Source organism: Temnothorax nylanderi, unplaced genomic scaffold (genome assembly GCF_030848795.1).
Source record: "Temnothorax nylanderi isolate EJ_2023f unplaced genomic scaffold, tnyl_v1.0 TNYL_tig0018_pilon, whole genome shotgun sequence".
Classification (NCBI taxonomy): Eukaryota; Metazoa; Arthropoda; class Insecta; order Hymenoptera; family Formicidae; genus Temnothorax; species Temnothorax nylanderi.
Genome location: NW_027249080.1, coordinates 1,844,294 through 1,859,834, shown reverse-complemented (window position 1 = coordinate 1,859,834; position 15,541 = coordinate 1,844,294). Strand labels below are relative to the sequence as shown.

Sequence of the window (15,541 nt, the reverse complement as noted above, 5' to 3'; positions counted from 1 at the left end):
AAAGAAAGATTCCTTTGCATTTCACATCTGGCGGAACGAAATACCGATTAAAGCAGAACTCGCCGCGCCACCGCGAAATGACATAACCGGTCTCGCAGCACGGCCTTCTCTCGCCGCCGATCAATATTCACCTTTTGCGAAATCAATTTTCTTACGGTCATCGTACCGGCAAATTATCAAGCATCCCGCATATATTTTGTAGAACCGCGCACGTTACACTTGTTTACGAGTTACTGATTGCGTTCAAACAATTCAATCCGTTTCTTCTTTGGCGATACGAAATTCGCCACGACGCGCGTCGCGACGGCGACGGCTCGATGAAGATTCGATCGTTTCGCTAATCGACCATCTACGTGCCGGTCTACGGCATTTTCCATGACAATTCGTCGTTGTCGTTACGTAAAGTCTGACGCCTTCTTAACCGGCGCGATCGCGGCTATTGTCTTCGGCAACGATAGTGATAAATCGTCTTTTAATTCCGCGCACGCACCGATCTATTTTGCGCTCCTGTGCTATTATCTTATCTTGTATCTAGTTTACGAGTTATACAATACGCGGATTGAACAATGCGTTGACTACAAGTTGTACAAATCGAGATTACGCAAATACCATATTTGTCTACTTTCAAGGAATTGGTAACAGGACCTCGAGCGCAATTAATGTTAATTATTTTATTAAGGATTTAGAAAAAAATCTGAAAAATATACGGATATAAAAAATATACTATATAATTAGATCACAAGTACAGAAAATAATCATATAACGTCAGAAAATAATAGCATTTGAAACTGCACGACGTATAAAATCTGACACAGAGGCAAAGTGCAGAAATCTGTTTATAGACAGTTCTTTGGCGGTCGAATATTCGCTTTTACAGCGCAACCTTAATATAGATCGACGATAACGCGGCCATTGCTCGGCTTTTATATATATGCTTCGATACATACGCTCCGTCGCGCTTAACGGATCGATACGACCTCCCGTAAATGCACATGTCATTATCCTAAGAATTTACATCGTCTCGCGTTATTAAATTTCTTTTCTATGCCGCATGTGGAGCCAAGAAGAGAAAAGAGAAGGAGAAAAAATATTTTGGCCAAGAAATTATTTAAATGTAGAAAAGGCAAGGCGAATTAACATGGGATTCATATAATTGTAAAAAAAAATCATTATCGCAATGAAAAATACACAGTTTCAATCCTTAGGCAAGGATGCAACAAACGAGGCTGAAAAATTTGCAAATTTTACGACCTATCGCGACAATCGTACCATCATCCCGGCGCCGGCGATTCAAATGCCATGTATGTAGGTACACCCCACCGGCCGGGCCGGCAGCAACAGCAGCCGGGCTGAAAGTGGTTGGTATTAAAGAGCACGGCAGTCGTTCCTTTCAAATGCCGCTCCGACATTTGACGAGGTCAAGACGGTGCGTGCACTCGCGCGATTCCCCGCGCGATGACGGGCCGGGAACGGCGGAGTTGCTCGAGCAGCAAGCACCCGCGTTCAAGCCACGCGAGGGGAAGTGACGCGAGTAATTCCAGTACTTTCACAGAGCGGTATACATGACAAACGACGCGAGTGACAGATAACGCGCGTTGCGCGAATTACGGTCGTTGCAGAAGCCCGAAGCCCGAAGCCCGAGTATAGACTTGCCACTCCGATTGCGCGGAACTGAACGTTACCGTAACGGCACTGTCAGCTGTTTGCGATTACTCGTCCTTCGATACGCTGCAAATGTGAGTGATGAATCGCGTAATACGCATTTGCCATAACGAGCAGATAATTGCGGGAGCAACGGATCTATCGGGCACGTAAGCCAAAAACCTCTATAATAAAATTCTGGAATAAATTTGGATAAGTTTACGAGACAAAGTTAGTCCGGGTTACCTTACAAGAAAAGTATACCTATATGCGATCTTTTTTCCGTAAGCTTCAACCGCAAGCTCCTAGCCGACGTTTTTATGGTGACACGTTTCAATCTCCATAATAAATGCTTCCTCGCTAGTCGGTATCATGATTTATGGGACACGTCGCATCGACAATTTTGAGACGCAAGATTTACACCTCGGCTTACCGCGGCAAGCCTTCGAAATGACGGAGGCTGCAGTTCCCATGATGCTCGACTGTCTGACAAATAAAACATGAAGCCGGCACAAACGTCAGTAAATACTTGATGACACCCAGTCTGGAGCGACGGAATACCGATGGACGGCGAGACTTATTCGGGGCACCGAAAGCTTGCCAATTTCACCATTGCCAAGCCACCAGCGCATCCCCGAAGATCCTTGAATGGAGGTGGCGGCGAGGATGCCAAGATAGGACGAGTAGGTGAAATATTAGATTTCTCGAGGTCGTAGCAAAGCAAAACGGTGGCTGCTGCGATATGTACGTCCGCGCGCATGGAAAGATGCGAGAAGCTGAATGCGCACTGACGTGAAAATGTCAAGTATGGCAGGGCTTCGATACCGCAAAGCGTTTTGTTCTCGTTGGGTCTGAAGGTCTTTCCTCGAACGGTACGCTAGAGCTGTGGCACATTTTTATAAAACTCGGTCACTTCGTTTACTCGAAGAAACACCTAGGTGTTTATATATCGCGCGGCAGCGTATAATATACATTATATAGTAGCGCAAACTCGTACGTATCTGGTAGTTGAAAATAATAGAATTTGTTATTTCTATTTATAAAATTTTATATTGCTTCGACGTCTACGTTATTCTTGATCGCAAGAACGAGATAAAAAGTTGCTGGCAACAAATTTGCGAATAAAATAAAAATACGATGTATTAGTTTTTCCAAACTGTCGCTATTCCATCTTCAAGGCAGAATCTCTGGAACCCTCGCATTATAGATACATCGCACGTTTACATATATTCATGACGATATTTTTTACGCCGCGCCGTCTCGCACGCGATATCCTTCATCGATCATAAATATTCCACGGTGGTCGTAATCCTGGATTTATCTATCTATTCGTTTGTCTATTTGAGGGTGCGTCGCGCCGCGGTAAAACGTTTCGGACAACCGGTGAAGAAAAGCGGAAAACCGAACGGTCCATTTCGCCGGGAAGATTGACGCGTTGAAAATTGCTGCTTAAGTAAAACCTCGAGAGGCGAGTTATAAAAATGGAGCGCCGCCAGGGGCGAAATGCATAGAATGAATACTGATATTAACACGCCGAAAGAAAGAGAATAAAAACGTTGAGTGAAAACAATCATAACTTCATCAACGTAATCAAACTTCAATACCGTGCCGAGTATTATCGCGTTACATGAATTGCATGAATCGAACGACTTTTGCGAGTATAACATGTAAATATCATAGCATTATCTAGGAGAAGTAAACGTTCTTCCAAGACACTAGTTATGCTATATATCTAGAGATCATTGCACTCTGGTAACCGCTGTATAATTGGATGATAGGAATTCGAGAGGTCGATGAACGATGGAAATAATTAAATTTGGAGGCACGCTCGATCCGAGACAATCGAATAATGCAACAATTCAAGAATGAAAATTAGATTCGGAAATTTCATCTTCTGAAAGTTGCAACATTTAACGTCCCGTAGATCCAAATCTCTGAAACTTTGGTAATTCGGAATTAAGTTTCGAAGATAAAGGATAAAATTGAAACCTCGATAGAAACCTGAAATTTCAAATGCTAAATTAATTTAAAAATACTAAATGCTAAATTAATCAAATGCTAAATTAATCAGAAAAAGTTACAGTAGTTTGCTCTCCTCGTAGCGCATAACTTTCTAAATAATGTAACTATACGTAATTTTCACCCCTATTTTCAACATGCTCGTCGTCGTTCTTGGAAACCGCGGCAGCACGAAATAGGTTTTTTTCGTCGTTGCGAATCCACGAGATATTCGAAATGTGTATAGCCACTGGCGATTACCGTTAAACTGGAAACCTTCGGTCCAAGAGATCGTGGCGGTTCTTCGTCATAAAACCAGCTGCTCCGTACTGTGCTTCCGAAAGCGGGAAAGTTCGAATTTTACGATCAACCCGGGGCGGCGATAGCGGTCCCCGCCGACATCGGAAAGCTCGTAACCGGAAGGTACACCACGCCGGTAAGGTCATTACATCGTTACCATTAGGCGACCTCTGGTCCCTCCCTCTTGCCGTAGGGCCGGGGTGCAGAGCGGCTTCCTGCTACCGGTCAACGACGGGAAGTGCACATAGGGTGCATTAATGGGCGGGCGGTAACGTAAGTGTTTAACGGTGTTACTCCTCCCGACGCTGAGACCAGCTAATTAACCGATACACCGACTTCCTTGAAATGAAACTTGTGCGTAAAAGTGTATAAAAAAGAAATTTTGTCCTAACTCTATTGGAAATTTTCCCTCTTTTACTCCTATAATATAAAACACGTTACCTTGCTACGAAATTCTCTCTTGCGACAGAAAAAAAGTGGAAAAAGGGAAAATGTGCGAAACAAATTTGAAGATACTGAGGATGTTTAAATTTTTCAGCCAGTTTTCTTTAAATCAAGTTTCTATAAAATATGTAAGAGTTTATGTGTGTGTCAAAGACATTAAAATGTGAATTATGCAATTTGTATCTTGCAATATTACATTTACTACAGATTTTTAACCCAGTTACGTGCTAACAAGAACTGTAAGTGCATTGCAAGGTGACAGTTGAGATGCATTCGAGTGGGCTGACGGTAGCAGCAGTAACAATTGGCGACGAAATAAAAAAGAAAAAAGACTTCGATGTAACGAGATAAGACTGTTGTGTAATCGGCTGTACGACCAAAAAGAAATCGAGCACGTACGTTGCTTCCCAAACGATTCCTCTTTGCCGTGAAAATCCCAAATGAGTTTCCGACGTATTCGCCAAAAATTTCTGTCGACTGTCTCAGACATCTTTGAGCATCCGGTATTCGTATTCGTATTCTCCTTCTCTCTTTCTCTCTCTTCGAACGAATATCCAAAGCTCGACTATAGCGAGGCATGTCCGCGCGAGAAGCTTTGTGTTTGGGCGATGATCGATTGTTCGATGTAATATCGAGTGTATATTATCCGAACGACAAACATATCGGCATGCTCCGTTTGCAACGTGCCAATCTCCGGCTGCACATCCCTTCGGTTTTAACAGTCTACCGAATCGCATGCTGTCACGACGATTCCGCACATAGTTTCGCGATATGTATTCTATTGTACAGTTTGTGTAGAATATGAATCTAACGACAGTATCTAAATAACTGATTACATATTAAGTACGGAAACAATTATAAAAAAAAGTTCTGAAATAAAAAGAATTAATGCGAGGAAAAAATGGCAGAAACACGAAGATCTGAAGAATTGGAATAAATCGGCAATTTAAATGTTGAACGAAACGGGAATCCACAGTTTACAAAATCAGAACATTCACGGGCCGAAATTAATTCCTGAATCTCATCCGTGTATTCGATGTATTTCCCGAATACGAAAGCGTATTCCATTCTTATGCACACATGCCAGAAGGCGACCAGACGACGATTGGTAATGCGACAAGAACATTTATACGACATTCGTAATACAGTAGTGTAGAGAAAAGGATTCGTGTATTTTATGGATTTGAGAGTTGGCTCGGTATTATACATATAATAGAAGACGACGTCGCGGAATGACGTATCGGAACTTCGGAGTTTATGTTTGTATAAAACCGACGGAGTGTTATGACAGTCATAAAATAATTGCCACGACCCATGCCGTTCCCTGTTTTATTATCGTACGACAGAACGGAGTACCATGTCGTAAATTAAACTTGATATTCTTATCTCGCGTTATTTGACGCACGACGTGAGACTTTATTCCCGCCTTTATTCTGTATTTAATTATTTCAACATGTTGTATAAATATGATGAATCCATAATTGAGTCGAGACAAGCGATAATACGGTCAAAACTCGACTCAAAACCATTTGCGTTAAGTACTGAACGAGCGACAGCACGTAATTAAAAGGAAGATGGAGGATAATGTGCCGTATACGAACCAATTCGCGAGCTAATTACGCGAATAGCGAGCTCGGAGTCATTCTCGAAATTGTCGACCGGCTGCTGCTGTCTCCCGCTGCCGCTACTGGTAATCACCTTCCGTCCCGGAAATGACGATCAATGTAATGACGTCGACGGCGTTTTTCCCATCGGCGTAGTGGCGCACTAGCTATCTGCAAAAGCGGCATGGCTGGCCAATTTGTCGGGCATTAATGATGGCGACCGACGGCGCGTTAAGTGAACACCGTTTATAATCGCGCTGATTACAGCCAGGTCCATTGATTGTCCAAGCATAACCTTGGCAACGCGGGCGAGATGCGGTCGTCCGGTTTTCCCCTCTGGGGTAACATCATCCCTCCGCTCAGCATCGGCGAGAGGGTGAATTTTCGGACCGATGGATCCGTCTCGCTTCGCCGACGCGTTAATGGAACGCATCAGCGTTTTGCAAACGCGCCCGACTCTTCGACGCGGCGTTCGACACAAAATCGTTAATACAAAAAGAGAATGAATAATTTTGCATAATAATTCGAACGTGTCCTATTCGGTGAAAAAGAAATGGCACGTGTAAAAAATTGATAGCTCATATGACACATATATTCGCAAAGATTTAGTCTGAATCTCTGAATATTTATTACAAAGGAAATATTGATATCCGGTGACTATTCCTATACGTCTGCCTAAGCTGCGAATAATAGTTTATTGATTTTTCGTAATAGGGTCGTCATACTGAAAAGCGCACAATCGAGATCCCCTTCTCTCTTTGAATCTTAACCGAATGGTTTTTACTGTTGTGCAATCGATCTTTCTCTCTATTCTTTCATCTAAGATTAAAAGCTACGCTTTTAATCATAGCTGACATTTTTTATCATAACCATCCTTTGTTGGTCTACTAAACCGAACTCAGGATATAAAATCCTCCAGTAAATAATTTTTATATAATATTATTTTGAGTTATTATAATTTTATTTTTATACAAGAAAATATAAGAGAAAAATCTAATAGACTATCGCTTTGAAGTTTTATCTTCAAGATAGACTTATCAAGTTATAAATCGTATTTTTAAGCTTAGGGTTGCGAAGCTTCCGATTTTCCACCTCCATCAGGCATTCCTCGTACCGTTTGATATAATATATTATATACATGGAGTCTAGCCACACGTCCGAAGAGATCGAAGTTATTTCAAGACGAGAGCCAGAAAAGTCGCACAAAGCGGAGTCTCGCCGTGCTTCGAAATCGAATTACGCGGCGGTTGAGAAACGACGCGAAGACTGAAGGGCGAAAGATAGGTAGGAAGATACAACGAAACAACAAGGGAGTTGGGCCGATGGGGGATGGAGAGGTCTCTCTCTCTCACTTTCTCTCTCTCTCTCTCTCTCTCTCTCTCTCTCTCTCTCTCTCTCTCTCTCTCTCTCTCTCTCTCTCTCTCTCTTTCTCTCCGGGTAAAAACGAGTTATACTCTACTTCACCTTGATATATTTAACTGCCTTTGTCTTTTATCATATAGCGGCGCTTTCACCCCTTGAACGCGTTTAAGGGAAGGTGGAACGTGAGAATCTTGTTTTTTTTTGGGAAAGCTTATTTAACCACTTACACTCTATCTACCAAAGAGAGATCAAATAAACTGAGCGAAACCACGTTAACATTACAACTACATTGCAATAATAATGGCAGCAATGACAAATCTAATAATAAGTTATTTTAGCTTCTACGAGATTGTAGTAATGCGACTACAGTAAAATCAATTACTTCTGTGATAATTTCTTATTATCGATATTATACTGATATTTTATCGCAAGTCTTATAAAATTTGTCTCGAACTGTCGCGACGGTATCGTATCACATGTTTGAAAAAGAAACCTCCCGCGAAGGAAATAAAATATTTGGAAAATCCAGACAACGTCTCGCCGACTGACACAAGGGAGATGATGGACAGGAAGACGGAGAGCTACGAAAGTCTGTAAAGGCGATGAACGGTTTAATCTAGTTGTTAATTTATAGCGAATCCTTTAACATGTTCGTTATCAGGATCGAATAGCACAAAGGACTTAATCTCGCTACTTCATTTGCATACAACCCTCTCGGAGTTCCGACTTGGCTTGAGAAAGGGTGGACCGACAGATGCAATTAACTCATTCGTAGTCCTCTACCCCTGACTTAAAAAATAAACTGTCCGCTGAACGGCAAACAGGATGCAGATCGCGCCGCAGAATAATAAACCTCGACCGTAATTCGAAAATAAAATGGTGAAACCCGGGAATAAGAAGATATCTCCGAATGAAAACTGCATATTGTTGGATTTTATCATTTCATTACAAAAATTGTAACAATAATGCGATAAGACAGAATAATTTTAATTTCCATCAAATTCTAATACGATAAAAAAAAAAGAATTTGCAATTGGCAAGAAACAATTTCACAGTAAAAATAATTTTTTGGTTGGACAAGAAAGATTCAACGGCGAATGTGTAAGAATATAAATATCGAAAATCAATATCAGCTTTCAAAAAATAGATTTCGCGTAACAGGACGAATTCTATCTCCCGTTCGAGCTCACCACGCTTTACCGCTTATATAAAACAAATTCTGTCACATCGTGTTACATCGTGCCGATTCCCGCGACCGTATTTCGAAATGTTTCGATATCAACCACTCGCTGAATTCTCGATTTCCAATCTTTCAGTCGAGTGTACCCTGGGAAATTGAAACTGAAATACCTTGCGCCACTTTAATGAACCGCATGAAATAGAAGATTCGCGGGGAGATTCTAAAATATTAAACCGATATAATTCTCCGTGTGCTATGTCAGGTAATACCGTGTGGTATTTATATTTAACCACAGCGCCGCGTTTACAATCGAGTTTAAATTTTCAGTTTTCAATTTATCACTGGCGAGTCTTCCGGTCCAACTGTCTCAAATTAAAAGAGGATTACCGTCTAATGAAAATTTTCGTTTAACATTAGCTGATTCGTAAGTTTTACTTACGAATCTTACTAAACGAGAGAATGTTCTGCGAAACATCTTTTATGAAAAAAGCGACAAGTAAGAAAAGGAACGATTTGCCATGACACACTGAGAAAAAAAAATCGTTGATTCAAAGAAATATTATTTGATTCAACTAAATGCAGCGGTCACGGGCTGTCAAGCTAACATTTGTTAATTCAAATAATATTATATAAAATAAAATAAAATATTTCTTGATATTACTCACGTATATTTGATTTAAATATATTAATATTTACATTAAACAAATCACTACAACTAAACGAGTTTAGTCAAATTAACAACATTTTTTTCTCAGTGCATAAGGAAGATTTTTCATAGGTAGCTATTTTTGACGAAATCAGAAAAATGAATGTCATAGATGAGCCGAGAGGAAACGGAGTGAAAGATCGACAAAAGGAAAGGAAAAAAAATAGGATAAAACTAAATTCGCGACCACTGCCGCGTTCCGTAAAATCGTCCGCGATGTCAGCGAAATTGTCGCGTTTCCTCGGGATCGCTTCTGTAACGCGAGAGATAAGACTCACCCTTTGCGCCGTAAACGTGATTTCCCTCCGAGTGGAAAAATTTTCTTTTCTCCGCGTTCTTTCGCCCGACCAAAAGGAGCATCCCGCCGAGCCTTTTCGCTCGGTTGATAAAAATCCTTCTAAATCTTGCCGAAGCTTGCAAAAGCCGGTACCCACGGGACGATTCGCTTTGAGAAATACTGTCCCGTTGGAAGACGCGAAATTTGCATCTAACGACTCGCGATCGCGCAAATAATCTTCTGTAGAAACGCGCCGTCGTAAAGAAGTACTTGAACGAATTGAAAAGTGGGCCTACCTTTGTGCCTCAAACGGATATGCTGTCAAACGGTGAGACTTAAATTCTTTTTTCGTGAAACTCAAACAAGTTCCAACTTTCTCGTTGAAAATTACAGTTGGTATCTGAATTATTCGGTACAATACACCGAAATTCTCTCTTTGTATAACTGCGAGGTATTATTTTAGTGAGAAAGCCGAACGAAGGGACGTCGGATATAAAATTTCGACGAAAGCGCAATTCCACTTACCGCCCTCGTGCTGTACGCCTGGTTCACGTTGTTGACGTTGTTATTGATGTGATTGTTGTTGTTGAGGTGATTGCTGGTGGAGTTGGTAGTGGAGTTGTTGTTGCTTGCGTGATGATTCGAGTGGTTCCCATTGTTGTGCTTGTTATGCTTGTGCAGCACCATCGCGGCGAACATGTCGAATGTCTACCGCGCACCGTAAGCACGCGGAACGAGCAGGATAGTCTTTCGAAAATGCGCCGACCTCACTACTCCTCGTTTCACCGCATGACTCGAGCCGTCCACTTCGACTGACCGAGCTAAAATACCGCGCGTTCGATTCGTTGCGACAGTCAACAACAAATGTGAGAAAATTGTGCGTCTGGTGGATGGAGAGACCTTCAAACTTTTTATAACTCTTCAAGAATCGGAGAATTTCTTTCTCGATAAATTTTGCAATATGCTCGAAAAAAAATTTCTACTTCAATATGTTTTGCTTATCCTAAAGTAAAGACATTAAGACACTTGCCTTAACGAATTCGTAATGTCTTTCAGTTTTTTTTTTTTAAGATTAATAGAGTTACAAAAGGATAGTCGTTTACCGAGATGCGTGTAGAAATTGCGACAGTAATAAATTGTGCTTCGGCTTCAACACTGAAGATCGAAAAAACTTCGCTCGACTTTCGTCTGAGATTCGAACATACACATATACACAACAGACGATTTACTGCTTCACGAAGAAAGACTAATTTCATTTCGGCGCCTGCGGAACGACGAGGATACCATGCGGCTTGCGAATCCGTATAGGAAACCGCGTGTAATCGAAGCACAATTGAATGAGCGAAAAAGCTTCTCGGACTTTCTCCCGTTAATTTCATTGAACGAACTCACCGCGTAATGGAAAACAACGGCAAAACCGCAGATGCAGCAGTTGGTATCTTGTGATTGTTTATGATGCCGCGAATCGGGGTTCGAAACGCGTGATAAAGGATTTTCTGCTAATATTTTGACGGAATATCTGTCTTTGGACGCGGTAGTACTTTCTTTCGTTCACTTTTCCGATGTATATTATGCGCAATAAACTTACAACGCATACGCTTTACAAACTTCTCGCACCGCACTCGTCGGTTTAAAAAGACTGCTACTACTTTGTAGAATAGCCAAGAATACGAATGTAATACGCGCGAATGTAAAGCCAACCAGAATTTTTGCGGTAACAACAGCCAATTAGTAATTAGCGTAAAATAATTATTTATCCTCGTCATCCTCGTGGCCTTCGATGACTAATGCGCCGCTGCGATAATGTGGAGACTTAAGTGCAGCTTTTTACATCATCGGAATTGACAGTGAGTCATCGATCGTAGTTAAATTGTATCACGTTCTTGGATCGTTGAACGCAATAAGTTTCTCTTACGTAATCTAATACGCGTATAAATCGCGGTTTCAAAATATGTTATAAATTTTTTGATTAAATATCGAAAGATTATAATAAACGATAAAGAAATCATTTGTTGACAATCAAATCGCAACGGAATCAGAAATGCTTGCTACATATCTAAGGTCAACCGCGTTTAAAGGCGCGTTCGAAACGCGAGAACCGTTCTTGCAAATAAGAGAAACACTGCACGCAAGGAACGCACCGGCTGCCGGCACCTATCGATTTGTTATAAATAGTCAGGTGCAGCGAACTGCGGCTATTCATCTTCTCTCCCTCTCTCTATCTCTCTGTTGGCTTCTCCCCCCCCCCTTCCCGCCACCTTTTAACGTAGCAGCCATCCCTCTTTCTCTTTGGTTTGTGTAACGTGTAACGTCGATCGGATCTCCACAAACCACGATTTTCATTGTAAACATCGTTTACCACATGCTGCATATACGGAGGGATGTAACCTTCCATTACGTCGATCTAAGGCACCGCCGCGGCCGATAAATTGTTTAAAGTGCCGTTTTAACTTCGTTCCTCTTTCTCTCTATCCTTCGATTTGATATATGAGGTCCCCGTCACTTGTATTACCATATGACTTTGTTACGACCACATTTACTGCAGTTAAATCGTGTGTATATAATCTCCTTGCTCTCGGATTTTTTTTTATTTCAGAGATCAGATATATTACGTGAGAGTATTACGTTTAAAATTTTATTTCCAACACATTAATTTGCTTAAATATCTAAAATATCTCGATGTACCCATCATCATCATGCTGTGATAAAGAAATATATGATATCAAGAGCTATTTTATATTTACACAATTCAACATATCCTTTTCTTTTTGCTCCTATATAAAACTACTCATGATTTGAATAACGAGCGATCATAAAAACTGCCTGCAATAAATGTTCGCAATAAATTAATTAACTCAAGTCGCTGTAATTCCTGACGAACAAATACCGATGAGGGAATACGTTAAAATATAGGCCATCGTAACAATGTATTCAAGCAAAGTGGGCGATGCGTTGGTTGTCGATCTATCTGTGAATGGGGCTGTCAATACGAATATTTATCTGAAGAGTTAATGACGCAAACGGTATAACTCAAACGATTGTAACGATTGTAACGTCCTACGAAAAGCCATTACAACGAGATGTCCTCCTCGGAAGACTCGTTGGCTCGTGTACCGTACGTATTTACTGTTAATTGGAATAGTTATTCGAACTCGGTCGAGCTGATTGGCCGATGCAGGATTGGCCGGATGTCTCGCGGCAGGTGGGGCTCCTCGGTCTAACGCACAACGTAACGCGGTTAGCGCCACGGCGATAATTGCGACCAGAACATCGCCTTGTAATCGAATTGGGTCGCGCGTGAATCCCGGTCACCTCTTGCATTACGATCATCGTGATATTCGCTTCGCGCTCTTCGTAATTCCGCGTCGCGAAAACTACGTAGTGTATGAGATATGTCGAGATAAATTCTTTAACACAGAGGGAAATTTCTAACGGATAGTCCAAAATATATATGCAACTGCTGTACGATTCTGGAAATCCTGTTACATAATCGGTATCGGTGACACCGTTTTAACTCTGTTTTTATTGCCTGGAAACAGCCAATCGATTTACTCATGGCTCTCGAGCCACCGATAAGCAGCAAGCGCGGATAGTAATATAATCACAAAGTAAATTGTATAAAACCTCGATAATTAAAAACTTTTCCAACTTAATATTCAAGTCATGTTTAACCCTCCGCCGGAGATCACAGCGAAAGAATTCAAGTTACATAATATCGTTAATCGATTTCAAATTGTACAGAAAGCAATGAGCCGACTGTCATTAAAAGAGATTGTTGGCTTGATCATTTAAAAAAGGAAGAAAAAAACAGAGATTATTGGCCGTAATCGAGTGCGTTTTCATTCATGCATCAACGGGATTCAATCGCGGTAACTTTTCCAATTAATTGAACTGAAATCTCTGTAGAAAAAGGGATTAATTAAAATCGATACGCATCGCGCCGCAATCGCCCATGGCGATTGAAACGAGAGTATCAAATATATATATTTTTTCTATATGTCGATATCTACTCGTCTTTTTATGCATTTAAAAAATATTGATCATTGTAAGTTGATTGCATGTCTTTCTCAAATAGTAAACCGATTGTTAAGATTCTAGACCAGAACATCTCTTTTCAGTCTAAAAAATGTTGCATAAAAAATTCATATCGTAATATAGAAACAGAATAATTTTACGTGATTGTAGATTTCGTCGCGGAAAGAGTTCGTCGGTTGATTCACTTTGGGAAACGCCGTTTCGCAGGATTTTCCATTAACTGCATTGCCCTCGAGCGAGCGGCGCAATCCTTATTCGCGACGATAGGATGTCGACGAAGGATTTGGGCGAAGGTCGGTTCCAGTTCGTAAAGCCGAGCGTATAAAGTTTTCGTCGCGCGTTCGTTGTTTTGCAGAACGAAATCGGGCGAGTTTCTTGTCGTGCACCGGCAACGCGGCAAGGACAACGGCAGGGGGACGACGAGTTCAGACAAATATTTCGGCAAAAAATACTCCCTTGGCTCTTCGACATTACGCTACTCCGCTTTTCGTGTTTGCATGACTTTCATTTCTACGAGATTTCCGTCTCGCTTGATTCGCATTTCATTTCAATTTCAAGTTGAAATAATACATTTCAGCGAGCATGACTTCGTTAAAGATTCAGGACTTAGTAAATAACGTATTGTAGAACAAAGTTGAATTAGATCTTGGTAAATTCGCCTTTGTAATATCGCGTATACATAAGTGAGAAAACAGATTATGACACTAATGATCTCTTTCTTTCTCGCGATACTTGTGGAAGAAATTCGAAGAAAGTCGCGTTTTCTTTGAGGAACGTTCTGTTTGGAAGAGTTCGAGCCCAAGCGATATTTCGCTTCACATGCAACGACGAGAGCACTTGTGTTTGATTTACGATACGTTGGACAAGGAGATATTATAGTGGTGTATCATATAAAGATATTGAAAACTCGCCGCAGAGACGATTTACGATCACGTCGAGCAAGAAAAGATGAAGCCGTCGTATAAAAACATCATGGATCTAGCGACTCCATTTTCTTCTTTCCCTCTTCACGCACAGGAAATTCCAATCGGTCATGTTATAGACTATCCATCTTTTTGCCATTTGATATCTCAATGCATCAATGTCATTAATCCATTCCTAATTAATTAACCATAATTACGTGATGGACGTGAAGCAGACTAACTGGATACCTCGCGGTAATGATCATCGAAACAGATGATTTTGCTTGATTGTCCATCTTCGTCGCATCTACCTCGCAGAAATGAAACAGTTACAATCATTTGACGTGTCTCTAGTATAACAATCTTCCAACTGCGCTCTAACTGTTTACAAACTGTTCGTTAGGCAGATGTGTTCAGACGCTTCGGAGCAGCGGAGTAAAGATTGTTTAATCTCACCGATGCGCTAAATTTTCGATCGGATTAAAAAAAAGACGGTCTCAGTCCTAGTCGACGTATATTCCAGACGCAGCCAGAATTCGTGTAATCTACATGTTCTCTCGCGCAACATGCATCCAGCGTTACACGACTGGTTATATAACACACGTGCGCGCGTATGAGTATACATATGACGCAACGATGCATGTGCATCCCCGGGGAGGGCCAATATGGATGTAGATTATATAGTCGCACCGACACGGTACATGCAATGTCTACCTTTATCGAACTTTCGCGGCACGTGGAAAAAAAAGCGCTTAGCCTGAGCGACGGCGACCGGAACAAAGCGCGACGATAGCTGCTGGCGTTACAGAAATTGCTGATTTTACTACCGTTTTTTTTTAAATACGCGACGGCCGGGCCGTCACAACGAGACTGCCCGATAATTGTCGGAAGTGCAAACAAACCAATATCTACGATAAAAAATTGAATGTGGTCTATGTGTGATTAGCAATGTATTCGGCGGAGAAGATTTCTCTATTTTTGAAATTCAAACACACTAATTAGGCATACTAATTAAGGTTGCCCTCATCAGCAATCACCGTGTATCGTATGAGGACTAATATTTGAACACAGTAGAATCGCTGCTAATTGCTT

At 41.2% G+C, this 15,541-nt stretch overlaps 1 protein-coding gene across 2 annotated transcripts in view; it reads right to left on the bottom strand.

Moving 5' to 3' along the window:
* Nucleotides 1–15,541, bottom strand: part of Gckiii (Germinal centre kinase III) — an 86,549-nt gene that overhangs the window by 40,606 nt on the left and 30,402 nt on the right. The window contains exon 2 of one of the 2 annotated variants that reach the window (XM_071699494.1): nt 10,038–10,333. The exons of the other annotated variant lie outside the window; for it this stretch is intronic. Within the exon in view, the coding sequence (XP_071555595.1) occupies nt 10,038–10,211 (174 nt within the window). The 5' untranslated portion in view covers nt 10,212–10,333. The remainder of the gene's footprint in view (nt 1–10,037; nt 10,334–15,541) is intronic. 2 annotated transcript variants of the gene reach the window in all.